General features: G+C 47.2%; 13 protein-coding genes across 13 annotated transcripts; 8 read left to right on the top strand and 5 right to left on the bottom strand.

Moving 5' to 3' along the window:
• The first annotated feature begins 383 nt into the window (after window positions 1–383).
• Window positions 384–2,135, top strand: F5891DRAFT_1100327 (uncharacterized protein). Its single transcript, XM_041363565.1, has 4 exons — window positions 384–755; window positions 817–1,561; window positions 1,613–1,737; window positions 1,790–2,135. The coding sequence occupies exons 1-4, from the start codon at window positions 609–611 to the stop codon at window positions 1,799–1,801; spliced, it is 1,029 nt and encodes a 342-aa protein (XP_041232838.1). The 5' UTR covers window positions 384–608; the 3' UTR covers window positions 1,802–2,135.
• On the bottom strand, window positions 2,136–3,387 carry F5891DRAFT_1000842 (Mob1/phocein). The gene is made up of 9 exons (XM_041360132.1): window positions 3,307–3,387; window positions 3,166–3,253; window positions 3,032–3,104; window positions 2,912–2,979; window positions 2,834–2,859; window positions 2,646–2,779; window positions 2,475–2,594; window positions 2,372–2,418; window positions 2,136–2,316 (listed from the first exon to the last, which is right to left on the bottom strand). The coding sequence occupies exons 1-9, from the start codon at window positions 3,324–3,326 to the stop codon at window positions 2,236–2,238; spliced, it is 657 nt and encodes a 218-aa protein (XP_041232837.1). The 5' UTR covers window positions 3,327–3,387; the 3' UTR covers window positions 2,136–2,235.
• Window positions 3,388–3,751: 364 nt separating this feature from the next.
• On the top strand, window positions 3,752–4,764 carry F5891DRAFT_1125147 (class I glutamine amidotransferase-like protein; the record flags this gene model as incomplete). The annotated part of the gene is made up of 7 exons (XM_041363943.1): window positions 3,752–3,814; window positions 3,871–3,984; window positions 4,044–4,223; window positions 4,280–4,326; window positions 4,382–4,484; window positions 4,540–4,614; window positions 4,669–4,764. 7 exons carry the CDS (start codon window positions 3,752–3,754, stop codon window positions 4,762–4,764), a joined length of 678 nt encoding a protein of 225 aa, XP_041232836.1.
• Window positions 4,765–4,887: 123 nt separating this feature from the next.
• Window positions 4,888–5,826, bottom strand: F5891DRAFT_939838 (uncharacterized protein; the record flags this gene model as incomplete). Its single annotated transcript, XM_041374247.1, has 4 exons — window positions 4,888–5,065; window positions 5,116–5,215; window positions 5,271–5,535; window positions 5,590–5,826. The coding sequence occupies 4 exons, from the start codon at window positions 5,824–5,826 to the stop codon at window positions 4,888–4,890; spliced, it is 780 nt and encodes a 259-aa protein (XP_041232835.1).
• Window positions 5,827–6,094: 268 nt separating this feature from the next.
• F5891DRAFT_364197 (TLC domain-containing protein) lies at window positions 6,095–7,765 on the top strand. The gene is made up of 5 exons (XM_041371547.1): window positions 6,095–6,636; window positions 6,685–6,975; window positions 7,033–7,260; window positions 7,310–7,404; window positions 7,456–7,765. The coding sequence occupies exons 1-5, from the start codon at window positions 6,187–6,189 to the stop codon at window positions 7,478–7,480; spliced, it is 1,089 nt and encodes a 362-aa protein (XP_041232834.1). The 5' UTR covers window positions 6,095–6,186; the 3' UTR covers window positions 7,481–7,765.
• Window positions 7,766–7,778: 13 nt separating this feature from the next.
• On the top strand, window positions 7,779–8,640 carry F5891DRAFT_940096 (Snf7-domain-containing protein; the record flags this gene model as incomplete). Its single annotated transcript, XM_041374258.1, has 4 exons — window positions 7,779–7,956; window positions 8,007–8,184; window positions 8,243–8,351; window positions 8,404–8,640. The coding sequence occupies 4 exons, from the start codon at window positions 7,779–7,781 to the stop codon at window positions 8,638–8,640; spliced, it is 702 nt and encodes a 233-aa protein (XP_041232833.1).
• A 138-nt stretch (window positions 8,641–8,778) lies between these two features.
• On the bottom strand, window positions 8,779–10,618 carry F5891DRAFT_364209 (NIF-domain-containing protein). Its single transcript, XM_041371548.1, has 4 exons — window positions 9,534–10,618; window positions 9,362–9,478; window positions 9,184–9,298; window positions 8,779–9,130 (listed from the first exon to the last, which is right to left on the bottom strand). The coding sequence occupies exons 1-4, from the start codon at window positions 10,464–10,466 to the stop codon at window positions 8,997–8,999; spliced, it is 1,299 nt and encodes a 432-aa protein (XP_041232832.1). The 5' UTR covers window positions 10,467–10,618; the 3' UTR covers window positions 8,779–8,996.
• A 41-nt stretch (window positions 10,619–10,659) lies between these two features.
• Window positions 10,660–13,088, bottom strand: F5891DRAFT_1274104 (MFS general substrate transporter). Its single transcript, XM_041370166.1, has 10 exons — window positions 12,663–13,088; window positions 12,588–12,607; window positions 12,334–12,540; window positions 12,195–12,281; window positions 12,099–12,143; window positions 11,958–12,047; window positions 11,524–11,904; window positions 11,358–11,474; window positions 11,171–11,311; window positions 10,660–11,118 (listed from the first exon to the last, which is right to left on the bottom strand). The coding sequence occupies exons 1-10, from the start codon at window positions 12,846–12,848 to the stop codon at window positions 10,932–10,934; spliced, it is 1,461 nt and encodes a 486-aa protein (XP_041232831.1). The 5' UTR covers window positions 12,849–13,088; the 3' UTR covers window positions 10,660–10,931.
• Window positions 13,089–13,155: 67 nt separating this feature from the next.
• Window positions 13,156–14,178, top strand: F5891DRAFT_1000812 (uncharacterized protein). Its single transcript, XM_041360131.1, has 3 exons — window positions 13,156–13,519; window positions 13,580–13,604; window positions 13,673–14,178. The coding sequence occupies exons 1-3, from the start codon at window positions 13,272–13,274 to the stop codon at window positions 13,988–13,990; spliced, it is 591 nt and encodes a 196-aa protein (XP_041232830.1). The 5' UTR covers window positions 13,156–13,271; the 3' UTR covers window positions 13,991–14,178.
• F5891DRAFT_364070 (ThrRS/AlaRS common domain-containing protein) lies at window positions 14,055–15,993 on the bottom strand. The gene is made up of 4 exons (XM_041371546.1): window positions 15,697–15,993; window positions 15,278–15,645; window positions 14,886–15,223; window positions 14,055–14,830 (listed from the first exon to the last, which is right to left on the bottom strand). Exons 1-4 carry the CDS (start codon window positions 15,821–15,823, stop codon window positions 14,194–14,196), a joined length of 1,470 nt encoding a protein of 489 aa, XP_041232829.1. The 5' UTR covers window positions 15,824–15,993; the 3' UTR covers window positions 14,055–14,193.
• A 566-nt stretch (window positions 15,994–16,559) lies between these two features.
• Window positions 16,560–18,261, top strand: F5891DRAFT_364052 (MFS general substrate transporter). Its single transcript, XM_041371545.1, has 9 exons — window positions 16,560–16,664; window positions 16,727–16,798; window positions 16,849–16,861; window positions 16,917–17,003; window positions 17,053–17,187; window positions 17,242–17,625; window positions 17,674–17,790; window positions 17,847–17,987; window positions 18,039–18,261. Exons 2-9 carry the CDS (start codon window positions 16,732–16,734, stop codon window positions 18,220–18,222), a joined length of 1,128 nt encoding a protein of 375 aa, XP_041232828.1. The 5' UTR covers window positions 16,560–16,664; window positions 16,727–16,731; the 3' UTR covers window positions 18,223–18,261.
• A 321-nt stretch (window positions 18,262–18,582) lies between these two features.
• Window positions 18,583–21,072, top strand: F5891DRAFT_1000776 (MFS general substrate transporter). Its single transcript, XM_041360130.1, has 14 exons — window positions 18,583–18,739; window positions 18,800–18,853; window positions 18,905–19,074; window positions 19,126–19,145; window positions 19,214–19,321; window positions 19,370–19,455; window positions 19,506–19,518; window positions 19,567–19,653; window positions 19,707–19,753; window positions 19,804–19,891; window positions 19,942–20,331; window positions 20,381–20,497; window positions 20,550–20,690; window positions 20,757–21,072. The coding sequence occupies exons 2-14, from the start codon at window positions 18,811–18,813 to the stop codon at window positions 20,938–20,940; spliced, it is 1,494 nt and encodes a 497-aa protein (XP_041232827.1). The 5' UTR covers window positions 18,583–18,739; window positions 18,800–18,810; the 3' UTR covers window positions 20,941–21,072.
• Window positions 21,073–21,194: 122 nt separating this feature from the next.
• F5891DRAFT_363736 (glycoside hydrolase family 2 protein) lies at window positions 21,195–24,974 on the top strand. The gene is made up of 21 exons (XM_041371543.1): window positions 21,195–21,458; window positions 21,517–21,547; window positions 21,602–21,720; window positions 21,789–21,808; window positions 21,864–21,963; window positions 22,015–22,100; window positions 22,151–22,505; window positions 22,561–22,693; window positions 22,745–22,781; window positions 22,834–22,952; window positions 23,009–23,017; window positions 23,066–23,103; window positions 23,152–23,245; window positions 23,295–23,519; window positions 23,570–23,648; window positions 23,699–23,773; window positions 23,821–23,869; window positions 23,920–23,963; window positions 24,015–24,132; window positions 24,179–24,615; window positions 24,673–24,974. The coding sequence occupies exons 1-21, from the start codon at window positions 21,309–21,311 to the stop codon at window positions 24,929–24,931; spliced, it is 2,577 nt and encodes an 858-aa protein (XP_041232826.1). The 5' UTR covers window positions 21,195–21,308; the 3' UTR covers window positions 24,932–24,974.
• The last annotated feature ends 80 nt before the right edge of the window (window positions 24,975–25,054 follow it).

Here is a 25,054-nt window from a genome sequence, read left to right as displayed (position 1 = left end):
ACGACCCTTCATACTCTAAATCTGGGGCCTTTCCAGACTATGTTGTATTCGACACTGGCAATTCCCGAGCGGGGCCTTGTGCGGAAGCCAGGCCTCTTCCAGGCTATGGCCATGACCGTTTCGGATCACTAACGCCAGGTCCCCGCATTTCAGCATGGTGATAGTAACCTCTATGTTTAAGTCAGACCAATAGAGAAGCCAGACAGTTGTTCCTCTTTAATTCCGATGGGGAGAGCTACTTCACCAAGGCAGACCCGAGTCATGCAGGGAGTCACTGGCAGGCGGGGACCTGAGTTAAGTTGGACCGTAGGCCTGGCCTTTTGTAGAGTATATAAGTAAGAGCGGCGAGGATCTCGGCTGCTTTTCGCCTAGCTTTGGATCATCTAATATCAAACTCAGCGAAGAGTGCATATTTGGTTTAGCAGATTTCCCGAACTGCTGTTCCCCTTTCTCTTTTATACGTTATATCCGCTCGTCATCGCCCGTGTGTTGTACTAATAATCTCCCTCCACAGCCAAACGCCCTTTGTTGCTCGCCAACCTCTATTTTTATTTAAATCATCCTCTTTCGAATCCCTGCACCCAATTTGATCATCAATCAAGGCAGTCATGAGTACTTGTATGGAGAACACAGACTGGGACTTCCTCTTGCAGTTCGTCTCAGAGCCTTTGGAGATGGAATTGTCTGATGTGCCTGAAAGGCCCGTCGCAGAACGTACTCGTTCGGCGGTACCTGTGCAGGTACCAACACCCCCCGTACGTCGTTTAGACTAGAACCATCATGTCAGGCAGGTGATATTAACCATGACTTACTAAGGACTCCTTCACCTCGTCACCGGTTGACCCACCAGCAGAGGAAGACACCCTTGTTTCCGTGTCCACAACATTCTTTCCTGGAGCACACATCCACTCACATCCACCAGATGTCGTGCTGCTGTCATCCGACTCTATATTCTTTTACGTCCACGCGCGCGCGCTGCTTCGAGTTTCTGAAAATAACTTTGGCGGTTTGCTACCACTGTCGTCCAAAGCGACCACCGGCCAACTAGGTCCAGTCTTGGCCGTCCCGGAATCTTCTACCGTTCTCAATATCGTACTTCACGCCATATACGACATGCCATGTTCCCACTATTCTCCTTCATTCGAGTCTCTTGCAACTGCATTGTCAGCGCTTACAGATTATGGCGTTTCTCTCAAGCGCCATGTTAGCTCTTCTTCTGCCCTGCACTCCCTGCTTCTCTCGTATGCACCACTTTGCCCCTTGGAACTCTATACGTTGGCTGCTTCACACGACCTCTATGACCTCGCTGTCCCAACTTCATCTCATTTGCTCTCCTTCTCTCTCGCATCCTTGACAGATGAGATGGCGGACAGAATTGGCGCAATATATCTAAAACGATTATTTTTTCTCCACTTTGGCCGCGCAGATGCTTTGAAACGTCTCCTCCTACCACCACCCCATCCACATGCCGCCACTAATGACTGTGACTTCACCGAGCAAAAAAGGCTCACAAGAGCCTGGGCTCTTGCATCTGCATATCTAGCTTGGGATGCTAGGCCAGGTATGTTTCATAGGTGTTCAGCAGCACTGTTTTAATTCTAGTCAAATACAGACTTGTCCACAAACGCAATTGAGTCTGCCTTGGCACCTCTAGGTGATCAGCTGTCATGCGAGCACTGTAGAAAGGCACTTCGAGACCGGCTGAAGACATTGATTATACAATGGTCAGCAGTCAAGGTACGCCCACCATTTCAGCCCTTGGAACTTTCTGCTTATATCGGAACTACAGAGGACTATCTAACTCGTAAAACATCATTCAGAAGAAATATCTCACACTCTGGACCAACATACCCCAGGAAAAGCGCGCATGTGCTTCTTCAGCTCTCATTCTTTCAATCGACTGTATTACTCATCCCTTTCTTTTTTCCACTGCATTCATCCTGTAAAACTGCTCACTTTTTGTAACATCAGTTGGAAATGTTCACTTCGGTGAACACTGCCACTTAGTCCGTCATACACGACCTGTACTCTGTACTCATTAGCAGCTACTCCTTCCGTAAATAGTATCCTAGTCTGTCAACGCTTACGATTTCACACCTTCGTACGGTCCACACACGCATAGCATATAGCCGATGAGTAATAGCATCATGATTCATGATTCAGAACTTGATGACAGATTGGCGTCAAGGCAGTGAGATAGGTATACAACAGTGAACGGTTAAACACAGGACTCAGTCATCGGGCCTTGTCCTCGGCAAGGATGGCATCATTGAGCTCGTCCAGGGGTGCTAATTCTTTCTTATCCACGAGGTCAAACTAGCCAGTTTATAATTACGTGATTAGGCAGCTGTGACGATGATTGTGGACACACCTCATTTATGAATAGAAAGAAATGGCGGTAACTGGTGTTCAGATGAGCTACAGAATTTGGTCAAACCATCATGATCAAAGCCGAAAGTAAAATGAGATGATACCTTCGATGCCAAGCGCACAAATTTGGTCAAAGTGGTTGCTGTATATATGCGCGTATACACGAAACAATCGGCGTACGATCGTGCGCACTGTTTCGCGAAAATTTCGAGGGAATGGTACGCCTAAGTTTCGTCAACTACCGCCGCAGAACGGATGTATCGTGTAGTACACACCAATCTTGTTGGGGAATACGGTTTCATCGTCGAGGATGTTCTGAGCCCAATTCATCAATACGTCTACATATTCGGGAGCGGGCAGCTTCGTGGGTCTCTTATATTTAACACCATCTTCCCAAAGGTATTCGTAGCTACCGAATTACAGTAAGTTTGAAGTAATGTATATGTTACAGGCAGAGGCTCACCGCGGACCAGCGGACATTATGGGACACTAGTAAAGCCGGCATTTCAGATCAAGCAGCAAGCAATCAGCAACGCCATACCTCCTGCGGCGTACAGAACTCGGTAACCGTACCGTACAACATATTCAAGTGATTGAAGAAATCAACGGCTGCTCGTGTGAATACGATGACGCGTCGTAGACGAGTGTAGATGGTCCGCACCATGGACAGCAAGCCATTCATTTGTATCTTCACCTTCAGGTAACCGAACAGCCAACCTCAAGTTGCCAGAACCCTGGATTACATGCGAAAGTTCGATGTCATCCTGGCATTTAGTACAGATCAGTGTACCTTACCAAGGTTGCCTCTGCATACTTTCGCAGTTGATATTGTTTGGTGCCCTCCGGGACGTCCTTTCGAGGTTTGAACGTGCGGGTCTTGCCACTGGATAAGCCGACGCGTTAGTTCATGGTCTTGCTGTTGGAAGGACTACTGACAGTCCGAAGAATGAAGACATGTCGCCGATGACTGCGATCTACGGTATTACGCTGCGTTCGAATGCTGCCCAAGTGCCCAAAGGTGCCGAAGATGCCTGTGGTTCGCCGCTTGAAATTGAGGTTCGCGGTGGTGATACTTACGTAATACTTGAGTTATTTCTATCTTATCATATCTTATCTTATCGAAATTAAAAGCCTCGGCCTGACCACCTCGTGCTCCCAGTCTGTAGAGCCTGTGCGTCTTGATGAGCCCCAGGTTGATGCAGATTCGAACGAGTTGCCTAACGATTCAATATTAATTTTCAATTCACGCGAAGGTTGTCCTGCGCACTCCGCTAGAGGGGCGCCGCTCCACTCGGAACTGGAGCCCGGGGGAGAAATTTCACAGATATATAAAGGTCATAACGGCCGTGAAATCACACATCCATCTCACTCTCTGAACGTCATGACAAAACGCATCCTTTTTGTTTTCACATCTGCAAACCAAACTCTCACAGGTGCCAGCACGGTCAGCAGAGCCTTGCACTTGTTTTTGGTATCAGCCCCCTAACCGCTTTTGATCAGGGATGGTACCTTCCTGAAGCCGCTCATCCTTACTACATTCTCGCGCCTCATTTCACTATCGATTTTGCCTCTCCTGCGGGTCCCAATCCACCTGTGGATGAATACAGCGTCCAGGTGGGTGTTCAGTTAGAAACCAGGTCATTGATGAGTAGTCCCTAATATCTTACCTTCAGACGTTCCCAGACGACATAGGCAAATTCCTTGAAAATTCCGAGGTCCAGAAGAAGCTCTCGACAACTAAAAAGCTTTCTGAGGTTAATCCCGATGATTACGATGCGATTTTCTATGTAGGGGGCCATGGTCCTGTCTTGGATCTGGCAGTGGATCCTGTCAATATCAAGCTTGCATCTCAAGTACGTCTGTCAACTTTCTTGTATGATAGGCCTGTAGCGATTGTCTGATCTTATAGTTCTATCGTACTGGAAAATTGGTCGCCGCTGTTTGCCACGGACCAGCGTCAGCTATAGTATAACAAGTTCCTACAACAAACGTTGCTGACACTTTGTTGCAGTGCCCTTGTTGGCGCCACCGACGAGTCTGGCAAATCCATCTTTGCTGGCAAAGCTTTCACTGGCTTTTCAAATGTCGAGGAAGAGCAGGTCGGCAAAGTGAAGGCGAGTATCACTTGGCCAAGCGTTTAGTACTTTTGCAGACGTGTTTTGAATACAGGATATACCGTTCTTGCTGGAAGACAAGATCTCCAGTCTTGGGGGTAAATACGAGAAAGCAGCAGAACCTTGGGGGGTCAGTATTATGCCTGACTTTGGCCGTATGTTATCTAATCCACTTTTATTCCAGCCCAAGGTCGTCGTTGCTGGTAACCTAATCACAGGGCAAAATCCGGCTTCAGCTCATCCCATCGGAGAGGCCATTCTCCAAGCCTTGCAGAAATAAGTGGAAGTAGAGTCGTTCTGAAAACGGTCTTTCAAATGATCACTTGTACCTTGCAGCATGAAGCAGATGTATGAGAATATTAAAAATTAGTACAAATTTTCACGGGTACGACCTACAACTGTATTAAATATAGGCTACAGACATCTTCCAGCCCTTTTTTAGTGTGAAGCCATCTAAGGCATCTTTTGCGGTTGATGCGAGTTCGGGGGAGTCGAAGAAAACTTGTGCCATCTTCACGCTTGCGCCAGCAGCATTTGGAGTTGGTGATTGGACGACGTGTGTTGATTGAAAACCCTTGTACCTATTTGCAATATTCGTGAATGACTTGGATAAAAAGGGAATGAGACCCACTGTTGAAATAACACAGAGAGTACACTATCTGTGACCTCTTGAGGAAGATTCGTACAAAACAATCTTGCAGATGGATGTTGTGTAGGCGGGGGAATGGCGGCTTTGGGAAGAACGACGATTGAAATCATATGAAAATTGTTCATGTTAAGACGTACCTAGAGGTTTGAGTTGTGGAGCGGGTTCCTCATCTTCATCAATCTCCATTTCTTCACCATCACTGTCGTCCTCTGACTTTTCGCGTTTGGACTTTGGTTGGCCATCTGCCAATTCCTCATCGCGCCGACGCTTATCAGTAGTTGAAACAGTGACTTTTGCAAGCATAGCGAGATCCGGGTTTGCATGAACAGATGTTGGAGCGACGAAGTTGGGATCTTCCCTTCGTGAAGTAGCATATGATTTAGATTTCGCATAGGTGATGCGCTGCATAAGTGAATTTGGTTTAATTTTCTCATAGAAAGTCAAGTTCAAGGTTACCATTGGCTTGTCATAAAACACCATACCCTCGCAGGCTCTCATGGCGGTAGTTGCGGATGCCAAATCGGTGAAGACGAGGAATGCCTGACCCCTCATTTTTGGACCTTTTGACGCGATGACATCGATAACCTTGCCGAATGTGGTGAAAAGGGCGTATAGTTGAGTACGCATTTCATCCTTGTTGATTTTATCATTAAGATTGTTGATGTAGAGAGTAGGAATTGGTTGAGTAGACATGATTACTGCGAGCCTGACTGTTCATTGAAGTCGCGTTCATCGAGGATGATAGTTGTTATCCTAAAAAGGTATTATATTCTCACGAGTTGAGGTAACGCGATTTACTTACTTTGATGATTTATATTAGACCTCATTTCAGTTTGATTTCATTCTCAAGTCTTTCAGGTCTTCACTAACACGGTCTAGGATCATTTCTCTAGCTTCGCAAGAGCTTTACTAGTTTGTAGTCGCGTTTTCCGTTATCAAACGTAAGACTTTAACAAACAGGCACAAAACCCATCATCGCACGTTGCCCACACCCTGTTCATGAAATTTTTGACGACCTTCTGCTGACTTGAACCTCTTCCGACGCGTCTACCGATGAACGCCCATCATGCCCTTGAGTGGCTACCATCTTACCTTGTTCCATTCGTTTCGCTTTCATACCCAACTCCTCCACCCGTCAACCCCGACTCATTTCACCATTCCGCATACTACAAGACTGGCGTGCTAGATGGCTGCTTCATAATAACTTGCATTGCTGTCATGGCAGTTCTGCGCGACGTAGTTCGCATCTTCGTATTGGAGCCTTTCGCTAGGTGGAAACTCACCCGCGCTTGGAAGCGTTCTAATTCCTGCCACGTACAACAGAACGGCAACAAAAATGGCATCACAAATGGAAATGGACATGCTGGGCATGCCAATAATGATTCCAAGCCAAAAAGCGTAATGTCTGCGCGCGAATCTCGCAAAATTCATCGCAGCGTTCTGAGGTTCGCAGAGCAAGGCTGGTCGGCCATCTACTACACACTCCAATGGTTATTTGGCTTTGTGCGTGGTTTTATGCAGCTGACGCGTCATGTCTAACCTTAATTCCAGTATGTTCACCGAAATCTTCCTACCCAAGCCTTAAAACCGACGGAGTTGTGGTTGAATTACCCCCATAGTCCCCTTGCTGGACCTCTGAAGCTTTACTATCTCACCCAGACCGCCTTCTACCTCCATCAAATCCTCATTCTCAATGCCGAGGCTCGCAGGAAAGATCATGTGCAAATGATGACTCACCATGTCCTCACCATTTTCCTCATGGTCATGAGCTACTTCTGCAATTTCACCCGTATTGGATGCCTCATCATGGTATTGATGGACTGGAATGATATCTTTCTCCCAGTAAGTTGCTCTCCCTACTCTTCAATAATGCAGACCCAATTAGTCATCCCCTAATAGATCGCTAAAATGTTTCGGTACATTGGTTTATATACCCTTTGCGATATCACTTTCACTTGGTTCCTTTTATCATGGTTTGTGGCACGTCACGTTCTATTCGTGATTGTCATAAAGTCGGCCTGGTTCGATGGCCCGCGGTTGATTTCTGTGGGCTGGGTGCCCGAATTGGGATATTATTACTCTGAGAGGACTTATAATACCTTTGTCTATTTGCTGGTGGCACTACAGGTGAGTGTCAGAAGTCCTATCAACGTTCGTAACTGCTAAATCCTTCTAGGTCATCCAAATCGTCTGGTTCTGGATGATTTGTCGCGTCGCATGGCGCGTGATCAGCGGTCAGGGTGCCTCGGACGATCGCAGCGATGATGAAAGGTGAGGTTCCCAAACGCATGTATTCCATCCAAACTGATGATACGTCTGCAGCGAGGAAGACAAGAAGAATCAATGATTTAGTACGTTGGACGCATGGGCGCGGTATTCTGTCGTCGATGATTTAATTGCTACACGTTGGCCTTTGCATATCTAGACATTTCTGGACTCAACTACCATACAATTCAACATTTTGGATACTTTCCTTGTGATGACTAAAGGCGCAATGAGGAGGCGAATTGCCTTATTCGGTTATTAGTACTTGCTGGTCAGAGCTAGCCCGCAGCGGCAGTAATAGTAATAGCACTTGTGCCAGCTCTACCCTTTGTCCCGCGCGCATCTCTTTTGCTCTGATCTGCTTCTGTACTTAAACCATGATGGCTGGCATTATGTCTTACTTTGGAGGGAGGCGAGATACAAAACAGGCAGCACGAGACGCCATCGTAGGGCTAAGGCAGCAACTACAGATGATAGAGAAGAAGGAGGAGCACCTACAGAAGAAGATTGACGAGGAACTCAAGAAAGCAAAGGCGAATGCTGTTTCAAACAAGGCTGGTACGTCCGCACTCTACCGTCAACGCACATCCTCTACACACAATGCACAGTGGCTACGCAGGCTCTGCGGCGGAAGAAGGCGAGCGAATCGGAGATGGATCGATTAGCGGGTCAACGACTGCAGCTGGAACTACAAATCAACACATTAGAGTCTGCGAATCTGAATGCGGAGACGATGGCTGCTATGAAGAAGGCTTCAGACGTGCTGGCGTCGATCCATGGTAACATGTGCGTATTCTCCTTACGTTGCTGATCACACGTATAGTGGTGACATTGGTTCTCGTAGGACCATGGATAAGGTCGACTCGACTATGTCTAAGATCACGGAACAGAGAGAGATTGCTACTGAAATCGCAGAAGCTCTATCATATCCTACTGGTACGGAGGCAGATGAGGTGCGTCTATCTCCTGACTTGATGGCTGCCTTTGTGCTGATGATTTAATTAGGATGACCTCAAGGCAGAGCTCGCGGAGCTTGAGCAAGAGACACTCGATGAACGCCTTGCTGGAGCAGAGCATGTTCCTTTGCACATTCCTGCAGGAGCTCGCCGGGTGGAAGAGCGACGTAAGACGCCTCAAATCAACTTCACGTTCAATCAACTAACCTCTTACGCAGCTGCTGTGGTGGTGGAGGACGACGAGGAGGCTCAGTTGAGGGAACTGCAGGCCGCACTAGCAATGTGATAGCTAGAGTTCCCTTTTCCCTACTGCATCCCGGTCGATCTGTTCACCGGGTACCCATCTGACTTTATACATATATCCAAGCCCCTTCTCATAATAGCCTCTTGCAACATATGATTGTTCAGGATTTCCCGGTTGGCTCTGGTTGTGTTCTTGTGAAATTGAGATAGTGTACAGGATAAGCAGTATATTAAGTTATGTAACAAAGCTGGCTGTATTAAGTTATGAGCTCGATATGCAGCAAGACGTGCGTGCAAAATGCTAATTGTGACATGCAGAATGATGGGGTGCGGCAATATTGAACTTGAAACCATGAGGTAAAAAGTCAGTTGAGGATGGTCCGAGGTGTTAGAGAGAGATTATGAGAACCCGCGAATGCCTAATACCCTCCGTACATCCCCCGTGAAACGCAGCGAATCCAGGATGGGCAACAAATCGAGTAGGGCTTCGTCAAGTGGGTCATGTGTCCAACCCTCTATGGGTATACCATTTGCTGTTACGAGAGCACATTTATATTGTGATCTATCAAGATGGAAGTGTGCGTACCTTCATTGCCACGGTAACTAACCGGCGAGTTATCGATCAGACAGACACGAGCGAGATCCTGTTCTACTACGGACAGATCCTTGATATAGGATCCATTAGGAAGTTGGGTACAAGACTGAACAAGTGTGACAACGCGGTGGTGAGGAGACAGATATCGTAAAGAAATCACAAAACTTGCCTCTCGGAATAAACGGCGCGCAAGAATGCCACGTCCAGCGTCTAACCAGTCAATGACTGGGTCGGCATACTCTTGCATAGAAGCAGTGAAGACAACGAGTGTGTACCAAGCAGAAACCTGACAACCGTTAGTCAGGCTCTAATAGCTTGACGACAGTGGCGCGCAAACTAACCTTGCGAAGGAAGTAGTCAACAAACGGTCTCTTGTATACGTGATAAAGGGTGCTCCGGCCACCCAAGACTACTTCGACTGTGTGTCCCTTATTCCTGCGTCCGAAACCGAGAAGCCCGGAGCTACTAGAGAGATGACCGATTGGTTTGGACGTCGAATGTATAAGAGTTTCATCGAGATCAAGAACAAGAGTCTTTGGTAAATGGAACGGTGTCTTATGGGTAGTGGTCAAAATGGGTGTCGGTGATCTCGATGCGGTATCTGTTACGGTGGTTGCAGGGATTTTAGGTGAGTGCGGATAGGGTGGAAGCGAAGGGCCTGGGGAAGGCGGCGGTGTGGGTAAAGTGGCGATATCCGGCTTGGCAAAGATGACTTGAAGGACGTGAGATGGAACATCTGGGGATGATGGGGACGGAATTGGTGACGGTTGTGTTTCAGGTAACAATATATCAGTAGCCTCGCCCAGGGGCTTTTCGTCGACCAAAACCTCTTTCTCCTTACTTTCGATCTCTCCTGGCGTCACCTGCGCCCATGTAGCGCAGAGGGTGTTCCAAGCGAGAACAAAGGCTCGAACAAGGAACAGCCGCCTGAGAGCGCTTCTTACTCTGAACGTGGACTTGGAGTGTATTATGGTAGCCTCTGTTGGAGGTGAAGGAGAAAATGGCCTCAAAATTGGTATGGGTAAGAAGCCTGAAGGAGAGGAATATGAGCGCTTCGGTCTTGGAGGGTTCTGTGAGTCCGAGCCATGAGGCTGCTGGAGCGACTTATTTGCCCATGAATTCGTACGCTTGAAGGAAGTACCAGAATGTGATCCTCTGCGAATGGACGAGGTCCTACGAAGAATGGAGGTCTTATCGTCTACGGGGGTCGACGGGGGAGTTCGTGGTGATGCGAATACATCGAATTGACGTGAGATATATGTTAGAGAGTTCATTGCTGAGCTGCGCAGCTTACACGGGCTCGAATTAACGAGCTAGTTAAATCTAGCTCACAGAAACAGACTTGAAGTTGAAAGGCTAACTGAAAGAGGTTTACCGTTTACTGCGATGATGGGAGTACTGGGCTTAGGTGCTGCCAGCGCGCGTGACCTATATCGATTTATTTAATTGCCAGTCCGAACAATGTTTAGTTCTTATCGTTAGGTTTTGATCTCCCACTGTCAACAACATTCGTCTGTCAAACTATTCACATCCAATCACAACCGATTTTGTTGTTGCACAACCAGCCCCTTCCGCTAATAGCATATCATAGCCGATATCGTGGGCCATCCGACTGCAGGCAACAACGTTTCCAAATCGATTGCTCCTCAGGCCTCAAGGCTCATAATATCCACAATGCGAGTCATGGTAATGGCATTCCGTGTCTGTCGCCTAAAAGTTGTAGATCACCTCGCGATCAATCACAGAAGGTATCGGAATCCTTTCTCCTTGATCCCTTTCTCCTGCTCTTCACGCTCCAGTTTCTCGTTTAATGATATAAGATGCTGTTTGAAAATCCAGGCCATGATAATCGCGGTACCGCTAGCCGCAATGCAGATACCATAGGAGTATCGATAGGTAGGACCCCAACTTAAAGGCCAAATATACCTGCAACCGGCTTCATCAATGAATCCCACGTTGATAGGTGGGTTGTACTCACGAGCCTGCAACATTGCCAAGTTGCGAAAATCCGTTGATGATCGCCACACATACCGCACGCTTTGATGGCGGTCGAGGAAACGAGTTATTCATCCATGCGAGCATCACAACGAGTCCTGCATACGTCTGCGCCATGAGGAACCTGGGTACAATCAACGACACGCCCCCAAATCGAGATCCTGGCTTACAGGGACACGTATCGGGCTGCCGTGTTCATGGTGCTTATTGCAATAATGAAACCAATAATACCGGCAATCCATGAACCGATAATGTGGTAGAAGCGTTCTTGCTTGTAATCAGAGTGCCTGGGGAGTTCTTCTTCATCAGTTCCTAGATCACATTATGAAAGCTTACCTGCACAAACAGAATGTGACAATGACCGCAAAGACGAACGGAGGGGCAACAAGGAGAAGTGACACTGTTGGGTTATACCCAAGTGTTGCGCTAAGAGTGGGGAAGTACGCATTGAAGGATAATGATACCACTATTGCGTTCACTGCCATTGCAAACCACCACACTGTCCAGTCGGTAACAGCGAGGTAAAGACCGTGAGTAAGGCCACCCTGCTCGGTTTCTTTCTGGTCACCGACACCTGCATCCTCTTCCATACGCCTCAATGCAAGTCGACGCTCATCATCAGAAAGCCACTTCGTTGTTGACGGAAAGTCTGGCAAAATAAAGATGGCACAGATTGCGACAAAGACAGTAAGAGCTCCTTCGAGGTAGAAAAGCCACCTCAAAAACAAGTTTCAGACTTTCCCTTGACAAAAACAACTTGATCAAGATACCTCCATGCGGCGTGTCCGAGGACATTGTTCATGCCACCGAGAATACCCGATGCGAGGAGTGCCCCAAAGGCATTGCTAATGATGTTTCCGCTGCGATGTTCCTGGTCATGGAAAGATCTTTCCGCAAATTGGCCCCCTTACCAGTAGAGAATTGCGGTTCTGAAACCTATTTCTGTTCTCTTGTACCTGTATATAAAATGTGAGGCTATCCATTGATAAGATCGATTGCTCACGAACCACTTCGAAATTAAAAATAGGGAACCAGGGAAAAAGGCTGCTTCTACGAAGCCCAGAAAGAAACGCGTTATGACGGCTCCGGTAAAACTATTAAAAGTGACTGGTTAATTATTTTTCAGTCATAGAAAATGCGTCATACTTGGTCGTAATTCCAGTCAGTGCTGATATCATACCCCAAACAGCCATACAAGCAGGCAGGTAAAGTGACGGCTTGCCGGTGAAGTTAAGAAACATGTTAGACGGAATCTGCATGATAATGTATCCGACGTAGAGAATGGACAACAACGTCGCAAATTGCTGATCAGTAAGATGAAGGTCGGCGACGAGCCCTCGGGAGCGTGCGGCACTTTTTCTTCGTGACTGACATATCAGGAATGCATGAAAGGGACGTACCCAGCATTATTTCTATCGACCTGGTACGTACAAAAGTGAGATGGAGAAAAGATGTTTTGACACAAATTCACTCACATAATTGAGGATATAGATAAGTACCAGGATCGACATGCGAAGGTCAAGTTTTCGCAAGAGTTTGCGTTCTAGTTCTTTGCGTGCCGCTGAACCACCAAATTCCGCGTCAGGATCGATGTCTTCGGGATCCACACCCCCCTTTGAGGGTGGGAGCGACGCAGAACATGAATATTTGCTTATTGACATGTCAATAGTAGTGGGAAGCCGGACCACTGGATTGTCTTCCGTGCTTGATGTTTAAAGCACTTCAAAGGGCCATGGGTGGGACATTGCCAAGAGGGACATCCGACAAAAGCGATAACGGAGAGCCGGTCACAAGCTTGGCGGCGGAGAGAGGCCACCCGAGAGTTGTTATTTGGTTTGTTTCTCATCTGAGCCTATCTGCATGGGAAGTACTTCAATATTTCAAGACTTAGCACGCGGTGCTCGCCGGTTCCGGGAGTACTACTTTTGAATTTTGAATTTTCATATTTGCTACATAAGTGCCTACCGTCACGTGATGATGTCGCGCGTAACGCGCGTTTGTTGACGGGATCAGATTGGGACCAGCATCATCTCCTCGAGGTCGACAAAGACGTGACGACTCCACATTTTAGACAGAAGAATACAATGGACGACAACAGGGATATTCCAGTCTACTCCGAGCGTCATCTTGCGCTCTTCCAACGTGTCAAAGACGCCTTGGACGAACTTCCTGTGTTGCATAATTCAGCCATTCCAAAGGACGAATCCTGTGCCATATGTCTCACTCCCTTTGATTCTATACTTTCAGGCGAGATACCTCAGGAAGGAGAAGGAGAATTTGAAGGTGGTGTGACAGAGGTAGTGGGCTGTGGCCACTTGTTCTGTCGGAAGGAGTACGTGATAATCTTCGTTCAAATCTTCATTATTTTCTGTTGAGCTACTATCGCATCCAGCTTATCAGAGTGGATACGAAATTTTGTGAGTGCTTTCTTGTAGCGGTAAATGACTGAGTCGAGCGTTCCGCTAACATCTACTCCTATCTGCAGCATGGCAGTTGTCCAACGTGTCGACATCCTTTTCTGGATATAAAACCGTACACGGAATCGGACGCAGAATCGTCTGATGACGAATACTTTCCCGATGACGATGAAGATGAAGAAGACGACTTTTTCGGGATGGATGAGTTCGACGACGAACTTGAGGTAGAAGAGATGGAAGTAGACCTGGATGACATTTGGGGTTATGTTGACTTGCATGGTGGTGATGAGTCTGACGATGAGGAAGAGCATGCAGAGCCGGATATAAACGGTCTGTTCCAAGAGAATCGCGGTGTGTTATTCGACCTATTCATCGAAGTACACTGATATTCTTGCAATAGAACAATTATGTAGCACATCTGATGCTGAGGACAGCGTAGATGCAAATGCTACTTGTGATGATCCGGCTCATAAATAGGTTTCTGGAGGTAACTTATGGATGCACATTAATTTCTTTTAGATCATCTTGTTTGTAATATTCTAGAGAGTGTATGGATTCTACATCGAAACCCCTTGGAGGACTTCGGAAACTACAGCATCCTCGCGGCCTTCTCTCCAAACGCCAGTAAATTTACCACTCCATCTCGTGCCTTACCTCCTCCTTTGACGTTCAGTTTGCCTTTGAGCAAGTCCCCAGCCAGCTTGACATATTTCTCGTCTGATCCGAAGACTAGCAGCACGCTTGCGCTCGCGCTTGTCTGGGACGACGGAGAAGACGAAAATACCAGCACGAACGGCTGCTCTGCTGGAATGATATTTGCGAAAGCAGTAGTTATTGCTGACAAAAATCCGAGAGGATTGACAGAATCATCTGTCCGGTGCACATGTTTGACAAATAGGGCTGCTTCAGATGACTTCATTTCTCGCCAAACGTCACCTGCGACATGTTTTGCAAGTTCGAACTCAAGGTCATCGACTCTCTTCTCAGCTCTTTTCCGCTCATCCACGACTTGACCTATACGATCTGGGACTTGCGGAGCGCCACAGCTGAGCGTGGCAGCAGCAGCAGTGAGTTGGGAGTGCATAGATGTGAGGTAGGTGATAAGCCGCGGTCCAGCGAGGAAATACAGGCGAGCAGACGTGGTAGCCGACCTAGAAAGAGTCTCCGTTTGGGGTATGATGAAAAGTTGAAGGTTGTGAAGGGTAGGAAGGTGGGTGCCGCAGCATCTGTAACATTGATGTCAAGCTTCTCAAGTAATCCGCCAGGATTGGATGAGCTTACGGGCTGCGATCTACTCCATCGATGATTACTGTTCGCATGATGCCTCCAGTGTAGTCAGTCGGAACGCCTTTGCCTACAGCGCGACCACTTTCTGATACAGGTACCGCAGGTTGTGGTTTATCATCCATTTCTTGCACTTCCACGTGGACTTTCCGTCCCTCAAATACGAGTTTGTTGGCTTCGCTCTGTATAGCCAAGATTTCCTCCGTGGTCATGCTTCTGGCGAGTTCGACATAAGAGGGTGCTGGTGCAGCCGTGAGCGACCAAGAAAGGGTATGAATATCGAGACGATTTTCGAGCACCGCAGAAAGGAGATGCTGCGATGTGTGCATGGACATCTATTGGGTTTTCAGTTCGATGATTTTGCTAGGATGAAAAAGTTAGGTACGTACATGATCATATCTGCGATCGAAATCGAGCTCTCCGAGAGAAACAGTGACGTTTGTCCCAGGAGTGAGGGAAGCAAGACCATCTTCAGCTTGATCAGCCCGGACGTAGTGAACTGCATGTCCACCGTGTCGTTTGGCCTGAGTCACCGCCCATGTACGTCCATCAGCTGTTTTGATTATACCTGTATCTGACGGTTGACCCCCGCCCTCCGGAAAGATGACAGTATCATGCAGTATGACCTCAAGTGTAGGTTGATCGGCCGATGGTGGTGTCGATGCCTTCTTTCCTTTCTTGACGCTAGGAAAGGAAGCAGGCTGTGAGATCGTGCAGCTGATAATCGATGTTTCCAGTTCGCGCAAGAGCGGGTCGCCTGAACTTCAGTTTAGATGGAAATGTCTGAGTGTGAGGCCACGATGCTCACGTTGACATGCCAGGAGACCCACGGGTATTGGTCGTCGGGTATCTGTAGGAATCTTCAAGGTTGGGGAGACGATTCTGTGGTAGGATGGAGGGGTCACTGTAGGGTATAGTGTGATTACTGCTGCCATAATCGCGATAGATGGATAGGATCGGTGCTAGTGCTTTGTGGGGTACGTTGGGTATCATATCAGCAAATCCCAGGAGTTGAGGGAAATTGAGCCGTGGTGGATGCCGATGGGCCTGTGATACGTTTCCCAGCAATGAAACCCTACTTAATAGCACTATCAACAAATCACTTATCGACCCATACGATAGCGTGGTACTAAACCAGACTAAACCTTGGTAGGCAAAGCAAGGGTCGTTACTTCTTTGAATTCGACGGAACGGCGAATATCACTCCGCTCTAGCACATTATGGTATGCCAAATTGGCCTGCTTCGCCCTACTACTTACTAGTACCACCACGACCACTAGTATCTGGTGCTAACTTGGGAGCTGCTAATCTTTTGACGACGCATCAAAAGACGATCAAGCCTGAAGAATGTCAGACCGTCCCCTGCTCGACGCAGACAATTATTCGCGCTACGGTGCCTCCGAGTCTGGCAACAGCAATGACACTCCCATACTCCCATGCATCGATGAGCAGAGCAGACTTGTCGTAGAGAAGAAGCTTCTCCGTAAGCTGGACCTTCGAGTAGCATTCCTGGTTCTGATATACATTATGAACTATGTGAGTTGATGCACTTGGTATTCCCGCTACTGCCTAAAACTTCTACGCAATAGATGGACCGTAGTAATGCAGCGTACGTAGCCCAGCTTCGAAATCATTTGGAATAATGTGGCTCAACCGCCCGTTCGCAAGTGCAGCGAGGTTGCGTGGTTTGGAGGAGGACCTCAACATGAAGGGGAATCAGTTCAATACACTCATTAGCATCCTCTATGTGGGGTACATGTTGATGCAAGCTCCTTCGTATGTGCTACCTGTCATGCCTGTGCAGCATCCCCGAGAATTCACAAGCAACATTTTCTTAGATCGCATGAAAAGGCCATCGCTATACCTCTCAAGCTGCATGGCAATATGGGGTGGCATCACTTTGTTCACTGGTGTGTACATTTTTCGTTTGATCAACGTCACCTAACGAGGGTCGTGGAAGGTGTGGTACGAACGTCGGTATCTATCACTCTTGCAGTGCTGCCCACTCTCGAGTTAACTTTACTTCAGGTATCATGCAGCTCTGATCTTACGCTTCCTACTTGGATTTGTCGAGGCAGCATTCTTTCCCGGAGCTGTATTCCTTCTTTCACGATGGTATAGTTGTTACATACCCTCCTAATTTTGTATATTGAAATCTCTTTAGGTACAAACGCAACGAACTGGGTTTACGCACGGCGCTTCTTACTTGCGGGAGCTCAGTCAGTAATGCTTTTAGTGCCCTTATAGCGTCAGGAATTTTGGCAGGCCTAGATGGTACACTAGGTTTCACAGCTTGGAGGTCTGAAGCAAGATTTGTGTTCTCCCAGAAGTAACGCTGACTTAGATGCTGCAGGTGGCTTTTCCTTGTGGAGGGCACTTTGACCATCATAGTTGCAGTGTGTGCAATCTGGATCTTACCAGACTTTCCTTCAACTCCGAGTGTCTGGCTGTCGCCTGATGAGCAAACACTGGCGAAACGACGGATGGAGGAGGACACTGCAGCCGGAAATGAGGACGAAGGCAAGCCTATAGAGGGCTTTTCCGGTCTTTCCGAGGCTCTTATGGATTGGAAAGTATGGTGGCTTGGGGTCACACTTAGTTTCATGATCGCTTCTTTATCATTCGGCAATTTTTTCCCTACGCTATCTGCTACCATGGGTTACAACGCGACTATCAGCCTCTTGTTCTGTGCACCTCCGTGGATTGTTGGGACTGCGACCTCATTTTTTGTGGCCAGGTTAGTCTTTACACGACAGGCTCAAAAGTCAAATTAACGATAGATAAGGCACTCCGATGTAACTGGCGATCGCTTCTGGCACATCACTGGTCCGCTAGTCGTTGGCATCGTCGGGTTTATGATTGCCATGTCTACCATGAATACGGCCGTTCGATATCTGTCACTGTACGAACCTTCCAGTCTTCGTTCTGCAATTTTGCGGGCTAATGGGTCTCGTGAAGATTCTTTATGACTCAATCCTCAGTTGCCTATGTTGTCTTTTTGACTTGGGTATTGAATACCTTTTCCCAATCGCGGTCGAAACGCGCTGCAGCCATCGCATTTATCAACTCGATGGCGACGTTTGGCAACATTGGTTCATCGTGAGTTTACAACTGGCTCGTGACTCTGTATTCCCACTCACACCATCGCAGGTACTTCTGGCCATCCAGTTGGGGACCTTCATACGCGAATTCATATCTCATTTGTATCCTGACAAGTACCGTGTCTATTGCGATGTGCTGGGCATTTAGAAAGCACCTTTCTCGATGCAATGAAGCTGCTGAGGCCGAAGAGCATGCTCTAGGGTTGTCCAAAGGGTTTAGGTATCTCTTGTAGTACTCGCTGTTCGACGGGGGTTGCTGGGAAACAGTGGGCGGTGCATATAGGTTCATACCATAATAAAATAAAATAATTTCAAGGAAAAAAGAAACCACAGCGAATATCGCAGGAGCTATAACTTGAAAACATGTGTGCACGTGTGTATAGACCTAATCCAAAGGACCTACGATAAACGAAGTTGTGATGGTCATAGGTGCCTGAAAAATGGCTCGTCGGACCGCTCCTCCATAGTAGCGCAACTCCTTGGGAAATATAATAATATTTTTCTGGAAAGTTGACCCTCGTGTGAGCTAAATATGGTATCTACATCCGATTATGTAATTTTAGAAGTCGTATTTGAAATACTGAGTTCGGCCTGCTACTACTAGCTACTAAGCTCGGAACGGCTCGTTCAACGAGAGTGCTACGATAGCCTGGGTCCTATGAGAATATGTCAGAACTGCTCTCAGAGATTTCTATAACGTTGCTGGTTGAATTAGTACATGCCTCGTTGTCTGGGACAACCAGATCCAAAGTTAGCGGCATGCATTGTAATTTCTCAGGCCATTCTTACTTACTGTCATTCTTTATCCAGGACCATTTCATATGTCGAGCAGAACTTCTCGCGGGATTGCATACGAACGTTTGCGTGAGTTCAAGAGGAATATTGTCAAACAGAGTCATTGACCCTCCAGTAAAGCATGTGAAGATGGTATTGATACTGCACGCGAGGGCAGCCTGGACAGTGATATCGCCTCACAGAATGCCATTCACGACGAGTTTCCGGGCAGACAGCGTGTGGAACAAAGTCTGCTTCGTAAAGTAGACCTCAGGATGTCCATCCTCGTCCTCATTTATGTCTTGAACTATGTGAGTCGAATCAGTACCTACTGACTTTGGCCGATAATCTAACGACTGCAGATCGATCGCAATAATGCAGCGTGGGTTCACATTCTATGCCGATCTTTGTACCATAGCTGAAGTTGCAGTTCTGCTCGTCACGTAACAGTGCAGCTAGATTACGCGGCTTCGAGGACGATCTTCATTTAGAAGGACAACAATTCAATACCATATTGAGTATTCTTTACGTCGGCTACACACTAATGCAGGTCCCATCGTATGTGACTTGAAGACTCTTCTTAATGCAATGTTGACGAAGACGAAGGAATATGTACTTGAACAAGATAGGGAGGCCTTCCATATATCTGCCGACATGCATGGCCATATGGGGTTTCATATCAGTTCTAACGGGTCAGTTCAGTGCCTGAGCATGAAGATGGTTGATATAGATTCAAAAACAGGAACAACGAAGGGGTGCGTTTCTAGCTTTTGGGCTACACACAAATTGAAGAAATTTTGAAGCTTCCTTGGAGCTTTGTGCACTCGGTTTTTCTTGGGATTCGTCGAGGCCGCATTCTTTCCTGGTGCTTTATTTCTACTATCTAAATGGCAAGTAACTGAAACAAAAGGAACCATATTTTCTTCGCACTGACATCGCTCAGGTACAAGCGAAGAGAGCTCGGCCAACGAACAGCAATACTAAGCTGTGGTCAGTCCCTTCCCATATAAATTTTGATGCACCCAACGTTGGTGGTATAGGTATTATGATCAGCAATGCATTCGGGTCACTCTTGGCATCAGCCATTCTGGACGGCATGGACGGAATTATGGGCTTCGCAGCGTGGAGGTGGGTGGTTTTGGTCTTTTGTCGACCTGGTGTTTAGCGACACTCGTCAGATGGTTGTTTTACATCGAAGGTTCTATGACAATTTGCGTTGCAATATGCGCCATATTCATCCTTCCCGACTTCCCTACCACTACCACAACGTCTTTCTGGCTCACAACGGAAGAACAGGCTCTTGCTCAATTGCGAATGGAGGAAGATGTCGGTGAAAATGATGAAACTGAGTTTTCCAAAGGTGGGGGGGAATCGGGTCTAAAGCAGGCATTCTCAGATTGGAAGGTCTGGTGGCTTGCACTTGCGATGGCGAGTCTGAATGTCTTGCTATCATTCAACGCCTTTTTTCCAACGTTGAGTGCAACATTGGGCTACAGTTCGACTGTGTCACTGTTGCTTTGCTCCCCACCTTGGCTGTTTGCAACACGTGTAGCATTTTTGACGTCAAGGTAGGCTATCTTCTGCTCCCTGTCTGAATCCCACTGACATCATGTGAAGACATTCTGATGCAACAGGCGAACGTTTTGGCCACATTGTGGTACCTTTACTCGTCGGGATCGCGGGGTTTATGATGGCCATGGCGACTATGAATACCGCAGTTAGATACCTCTCATTGTAATGTTTTCTTTCTTATTCCGTTCATCGACCGACTGAAACTGTTTGGCAGATTCCTGATGGCTCAGTCTTACACGGCGTTTGTCGTGTACTGGGCATGGGCTAGCAACTCTATTCCCCATCCGACATCAAAGCGGGCCGTAGCGCTTGCATTCATCAACGCATTCTCATCGTTAGGAAATATCATTGGTTCGTGAGTATTCAAATTCCGGGTCTTGTTACTGTTCAAAATATCTCATGCGCACTTCGGATAAATCAGCTACGTCTGGCCAAAGTCATGGGGTCCTTCGTATTGGAACTCATATGCTATTTGTATAGGATGCGGTGCGCTTTGCATCATAATGTCGTGGATATTCAGGCAACACTTGATGCGGTTGAATCAGGAGATCGAAGCAAAGAAGACAGAAGGAGGGTTGTCGAAGAATTTCACATATCTGCTGTGATTAATGTTATCGTGAGTAGGTTAATATCCAATGCCTTTAACTGCACACCACATCGTAGTAGTCCACTTTCTTTTGTGTGTAGAAGTCGTCGTCGTTTAATCTTCGATTGTTGTATCAATACTTGCCATGTTTCTTTCCTGATGGAGGTTGAAAGTACAGTACTTGCGCGTACGGAGACAGGTTGGCTCTGCGAAAAGTCACGTGATCTCTATCGTCCCGGAGAAATATCGGAATGCCCCATCCCGTAAACCAGTGTGATATATTCAGGATTACTGTAAGATACAGGTGACCTCGATTGCCCCCATGACTTAGGATTTGTAGTTGCTCTGTCATAGAGAATTAATCCCTGCGTTACTACCACCTTAACTATGAGCACCATTAGATCTTTGACGCAAGATTGGTCTTTCACCCAAGTAGGCGGCGGACATGGCACGAAGAACGGCGAATGGTTGGCGGTATCGCAGTTCCCAACCACCGTACACGTCGAGCTTTTGAAGGCAGAGCGTATCCCAGATCCAGTGTGTCCGATTATGGCAAACATCACATCGACTAACTCGACTCATCATGATTCCGCAGTTTCTAGGTCTCAATGAATGGGAGGTTCAATGTGCGCCTGGTCTTCATTGTGTTTCAGGTGCTCACTGATGTTTATAAACGATAGGGGTAGGAGAGTCCGACTGGGCTTTCAAGAATACCTTTGAAGTTTCTGCGAAAGAACTTGCGGCCGTCAACGTTGACCTTGTTTTCGACGGTCTTGATACGTTTGCAAGTGTGGAATTTGTACGTTACATAAATTTTGTCACCCCACATGAAGGCAATCCGCGTGCTAACATGATACTTTGACATAGAATGGTCATAAAATCTTGGAGTCAGCACGTTTTGATCTGTCTCTGTCTCGTCCTCTGACATTTATTGCTACTCAGCACGAAAAATCAGTTTATCGCATACAGAGCACCTGTTAAACAATACTTGAAAGTGGGTGCCAATGAACTCGTTATAAGCTTCTCGAGTGCGTTCCTGAAGGTAAGCTAATTCAATATTTTAAACACTTACCTCTGAACATCAGCTTTCCAGGGGAGGGAACTGGAGCAAGCCCACGGGAAGTTGCATCTTTGGAACGGCGATTCCAGTCGTTTGCATGTGCGCAAGGCACAATACAAGTAAGCATTGCTGTCGATCTTAATGGAAAGGTTGTCGACGTGCACCAAAGTTATGGTTGGGACTGGGGGCCGGTCTTGATGACCATTGGCCCTTGGAAGCCTGTGACCCTTCACACATACAACGTCTACCTCATGGATGTTGACATCAGAAGTGATGTGTCGGAGGCTCTGGAGGTAGGGGTCACTGTTGACTTGACGCTGTCTGAGAAGATTTCCGGTGGGTTGGCATCTGTGGTGCTGAAAAGTGCACAGAATTCTGTGATCCTCTCGGAGAGCAATATAAAAGTTGGTTCTGGGAGTGCTCGCGCTGAGTTCCGCTTCTCGCCTGGAGTGCTCGAATTGTGGTATCCAATTGGATTTGGAAAGCAACCTCTGTATACAGTCGAGGTGACTATCTCTGACTGGGTGAGAGTGATCCTTCCCTATATAGTACATCATATGGTCTAACACATAGTTCCAGGAAGGAAACACTCTGGACACGAAAACTCAGAGAGTATCGTTCCGTCGTGTTCGAGTTGTCCAGGAGCCTCTTGTTGATCAGGAAGGCCTCACTTTTTTGTTCGAAGTCAACAACATCAGGATTTTTTGTGGTGGTAAACAATGCCTTTTTCTTGAGAGAATGCAAAGTGAATCCATATCCATAGGCTCTAACTGGATTCCTGCTGACTCTTTCCTCACTACGTTAGTATGACGCTACCTTTATCAAAGCATTTTTTGACTAAATTTACTACAGCCTTACTCCGGCAAGGTACCGTGCATGGCTTCGACTTCTCGTGGATGGTAATCAGAATATGATTCGTGTCTGGGGAGGGGGCATATATGAACACGATGTTTTCTACGATATTTGCGATGGTGAGCACCACCATCTTAGCCCTTGCGCACTTGGCTCACAACCTTCCTTCCATTAGAACTTGGAAGTAAGGCTTTGTTCAACTCGGTAGTCCGTTTTTCATATCCTATTGCAGTTCTTGTCTGGCAGGACTTTATGTTTGGCTGCGGTCAAGTGAGTTGCTGTTGTTGTTCTGTTAGCTGAGGCTCAAAGGTATTCTAGTACCCGGCATATGATTCTTTCCTGAAACTCGTCGAACTTGAGGCGGAACAAAACGTCAAGCGATTGAGACACCATCCATCTATCGTTATCTTTGGTAAGTAGAAGCTTTTGTGAAGTGTTTCTCCCTCTAACTTTTTTCACAGCCGGAAACAACGAGGATTACCAGCTTGCAGAGTCAATAAATATCGTGGATTACTCTGATGAAACTTCGGACTTCCGAAAGACCAAGTTCCCCGCTCGGCACATATATGAGCGGACACTGCCATCCATCGTCCAAAAATTCTGCAATATTCACTACCACCGCAGTTCTCCTTATAGCGCCCCGGGTACAGTGACCACAGATAAAACACTCGGGGACCTTCACCAGTGTAGGTAAACAAGTTCAGTGATATATGTTGTTATTGCAACGAGTCTTCAGGGAATGTGTGGCATGGGTCTCAAGAACCGTGGCACAATTGGGATTTACTCGCTGGTCGCTTCGTATCTGAATTCGGAATGTAAGCAGTTCTGGCCCTGCTGGTACCCACGATTCCTCATGCTTCGCCAGGGAGGGATACCCAAACATTCGCACAGTTGATTATTGGCTTGCTGGTGACAAGTCAGAACGATATCCTCAATCTCGGTAAGCGAATTGTACTCCACCGTACATCATGCTGAAAGTCCCCTCAGCGTCAACAACAACCATAACAAGGCCGATGGCTTCGAACGCCGGTTGGAGGTAGGATAACATTTATTATGACATTCAGAGCCACACTACCTTCTTTCTAGCTTTACCTCGTGGAAAACTTCAAGCATGCCTTCGACATGGACAGGTTAGTAGCCGTCACCACGGGGTTAGTATGATTTAATTGACTCTTGTTTAGTTATGTGTATTACACACAAATCATGCAAGCTGAGACGCTTGCATCTGCTTACCGTCTCTGGCGGAGAAACTGGCGTGGAAAGGGTCGGGAGCACACCGCTGGTGCTCTCGTGTGGCAGGTGAGTTATCGGACAAACGTCGGGTTCTCAAGTTAACAGCAACCAGATTAATGACTGCTGGCCGACCACGTCATGGGCAATTGTCGATTACTTCATGCGTCCCAAACCAGCGTATTTCGCTATTTCACGCGAACTGCGTCAGTACACGATCGGGATGACGCGTAAGGAACAGAAGACATTTGCGAATGATTTATCAGCTGCCCAGTTCACAATTACAACAGTTCTTGAGGTCTGGGGTACGAACGGCGCTCTATCAGAGAAGAAGGCCAAGCTCGAAGTCACTTGCTTCGACCTTTACTCCTCCTGGACGACGCAGTTCTCTAAAGATATCGTGCTCGCTCCCAATTCTAGCACTGAGTTATACTCGGGCGACCTTCCTGGTCAACCAGTGCGCACAAAGCAGAACGAAGTTCCACGTGCGATCATTGTCTCAGCACGTCTCCTCGACGCATCTGGAACTGTCCTCGGCAGGCATTCCAATTGGTGAGTCTCAGCCACATGAGGTTTTCTGGGTCTGTGTTTCCTGACACTCTGTTATAGGCCAGAACCTTTCAAATTCATCAAATTTCCAGCCATCGAAGATCTGGGGTTTTCTGTCAAAACCAGCAGCGACGGCGAATCCGTCGAACTCTCTACTCAAAAACCTATAAAAGGAATTATTCTAGATACTGAAGGCGAGGACGTGGAGTGGAGCGACCAGGCCATCGATCTGGTTCCAGGAGATCCCCAGATTGTGAAGGCCGTTGGGTTGAAGGGTAGAGAAGCGAAGGCCCGCTTCCTTGGCGATGGCACGGCGTAGATGATAAGGCCACTTGTATTCATATCAATATACACTTACGTATAACAAGATGAGAATTAACATACCGAATATAGGAGCAGAGCGTCTCACGGAATGGACACATTGTGGAGATACGAATATGAA

Source organism: Suillus fuscotomentosus (genome assembly GCF_016647785.1).
Source record: "Suillus fuscotomentosus strain FC203 chromosome Unknown F5891scaffold_3, whole genome shotgun sequence".
Classification (NCBI taxonomy): Eukaryota; Fungi; Basidiomycota; class Agaricomycetes; order Boletales; family Suillaceae; genus Suillus; species Suillus fuscotomentosus.
This window is presented reverse-complemented; position numbering and strand designations above follow the sequence as displayed.

What these genes read in the sequence shown, in the direction of transcription:
- F5891DRAFT_1000776 (XM_041360130.1), top strand. Translation starts at nt 18,811, where the DNA reads ATGTCGAGCAGAACTTCTCGCGGGATTGCATACGAACGTTTGC. An exon ending in GATTGCATACGAACGTTTGC is followed by an intron (nt 18,854 to 18,904) that starts GTGAGTTCAAGA and finishes CCTCCAGTAAAG; the next exon opens with CATGTGAAGATGGTATTGAT. An exon ending in ATCGATCGCAATAATGCAGC is followed by an intron (nt 19,146 to 19,213) that starts GTGGGTTCACAT and finishes GTCACGTAACAG; the next exon opens with TGCAGCTAGATTACGCGGCT.
- F5891DRAFT_1000812 (XM_041360131.1), top strand. Translation starts at nt 13,272, where the DNA reads ATGGACGACAACAGGGATATTCCAGTCTACTCCGAGCGTCATCTTGCG. An exon ending in CACTTGTTCTGTCGGAAGGA is followed by an intron (nt 13,520 to 13,579) that starts GTACGTGATAAT and finishes TATCGCATCCAG; the next exon opens with CTTATCAGAGTGGATACGAA. An exon ending in CAGAGTGGATACGAAATTTT is followed by an intron (nt 13,605 to 13,672) that starts GTGAGTGCTTTC and finishes TCCTATCTGCAG; the next exon opens with CATGGCAGTTGTCCAACGTG.
- F5891DRAFT_1000842 (XM_041360132.1), bottom strand. Translation starts at nt 3,326, where the DNA reads ATGTCTTCATTCTTCGGACT. An exon ending in TGAATGGCTTGCTGTCCATG is followed by an intron (nt 2,980 to 3,031) that starts GTGCGGACCATC and finishes TCACACGAGCAG; the next exon opens with CCGTTGATTTCTTCAATCAC. An exon ending in AGTTCTGTACGCCGCAGGAG is followed by an intron (nt 2,860 to 2,911) that starts GTATGGCGTTGC and finishes CGGCTTTACTAG; the next exon opens with TGTCCCATAATGTCCGCTGG.
- F5891DRAFT_364209 (XM_041371548.1), bottom strand. Translation starts at nt 10,466, where the DNA reads ATGAACTCTCTAACATATATCTCACGTCAATTCGATGTATTCGCATCA. An exon ending in CGCGCCGTTTATTCCGAGAG is followed by an intron (nt 9,299 to 9,361) that starts GCAAGTTTTGTG and finishes ACACTTGTTCAG; the next exon opens with TCTTGTACCCAACTTCCTAA. An exon ending in TAGTTACCGTGGCAATGAAG is followed by an intron (nt 9,131 to 9,183) that starts GTACGCACACTT and finishes CTCTCGTAACAG; the next exon opens with CAAATGGTATACCCATAGAG.
- F5891DRAFT_1100327 (XM_041363565.1), top strand. Translation starts at nt 609, where the DNA reads ATGAGTACTTGTATGGAGAACACAGACTGGGACTTCCTCTTGCAGTTC. An exon ending in TGCAGGTACCAACACCCCCC is followed by an intron (nt 756 to 816) that starts GTACGTCGTTTA and finishes TGACTTACTAAG; the next exon opens with GACTCCTTCACCTCGTCACC. An exon ending in AGCTTGGGATGCTAGGCCAG is followed by an intron (nt 1,562 to 1,612) that starts GTATGTTTCATA and finishes AGTCAAATACAG; the next exon opens with ACTTGTCCACAAACGCAATT.
- F5891DRAFT_364197 (XM_041371547.1), top strand. Translation starts at nt 6,187, where the DNA reads ATGAACGCCCATCATGCCCTTGAGTGGCTACCATCTTACCTTGTTCCA. An exon ending in TCCAATGGTTATTTGGCTTT is followed by an intron (nt 6,637 to 6,684) that starts GTGCGTGGTTTT and finishes CCTTAATTCCAG; the next exon opens with TATGTTCACCGAAATCTTCC. An exon ending in GGAATGATATCTTTCTCCCA is followed by an intron (nt 6,976 to 7,032) that starts GTAAGTTGCTCT and finishes ATCCCCTAATAG; the next exon opens with ATCGCTAAAATGTTTCGGTA.
- F5891DRAFT_1274104 (XM_041370166.1), bottom strand. Translation starts at nt 12,848, where the DNA reads ATGTCAATAAGCAAATATTCATGTTCTGCGTCGCTCCCACCCTCAAAG. An exon ending in TTATCTATATCCTCAATTAT is followed by an intron (nt 12,608 to 12,662) that starts GTGAGTGAATTT and finishes TGTACGTACCAG; the next exon opens with GTCGATAGAAATAATGCTGG. An exon ending in GTCACATTCTGTTTGTGCAG is followed by an intron (nt 11,475 to 11,523) that starts GTAAGCTTTCAT and finishes AGAACTCCCCAG; the next exon opens with GCACTCTGATTACAAGCAAG.
- F5891DRAFT_364052 (XM_041371545.1), top strand. Translation starts at nt 16,732, where the DNA reads ATGAAAAGGCCATCGCTATACCTCTCAAGCTGCATGGCAATATGGGGT. An exon ending in GTATTCCTTCTTTCACGATG is followed by an intron (nt 17,004 to 17,052) that starts GTATAGTTGTTA and finishes AAATCTCTTTAG; the next exon opens with GTACAAACGCAACGAACTGG. An exon ending in GCCGTTCGATATCTGTCACT is followed by an intron (nt 17,791 to 17,846) that starts GTACGAACCTTC and finishes GGTCTCGTGAAG; the next exon opens with ATTCTTTATGACTCAATCCT.
- F5891DRAFT_363736 (XM_041371543.1), top strand. Translation starts at nt 21,309, where the DNA reads ATGAGCACCATTAGATCTTTGACGCAAGATTGGTCTTTCACCCAAGTA. An exon ending in TCCATCTATCGTTATCTTTG is followed by an intron (nt 23,246 to 23,294) that starts GTAAGTAGAAGC and finishes CTTTTTTCACAG; the next exon opens with CCGGAAACAACGAGGATTAC. An exon ending in GAACGATATCCTCAATCTCG is followed by an intron (nt 23,774 to 23,820) that starts GTAAGCGAATTG and finishes AAGTCCCCTCAG; the next exon opens with CGTCAACAACAACCATAACA.
- F5891DRAFT_364070 (XM_041371546.1), bottom strand. Translation starts at nt 15,823, where the DNA reads ATGGCAGCAGTAATCACACTATACCCTACAGTGACCCCTCCATCCTAC. An exon ending in GGGTCTCCTGGCATGTCAAC is followed by an intron (nt 15,646 to 15,696) that starts GTGAGCATCGTG and finishes ACTGAAGTTCAG; the next exon opens with GCGACCCGCTCTTGCGCGAA. An exon ending in GATGGAGTAGATCGCAGCCC is followed by an intron (nt 14,831 to 14,885) that starts GTAAGCTCATCC and finishes TCAATGTTACAG; the next exon opens with ATGCTGCGGCACCCACCTTC.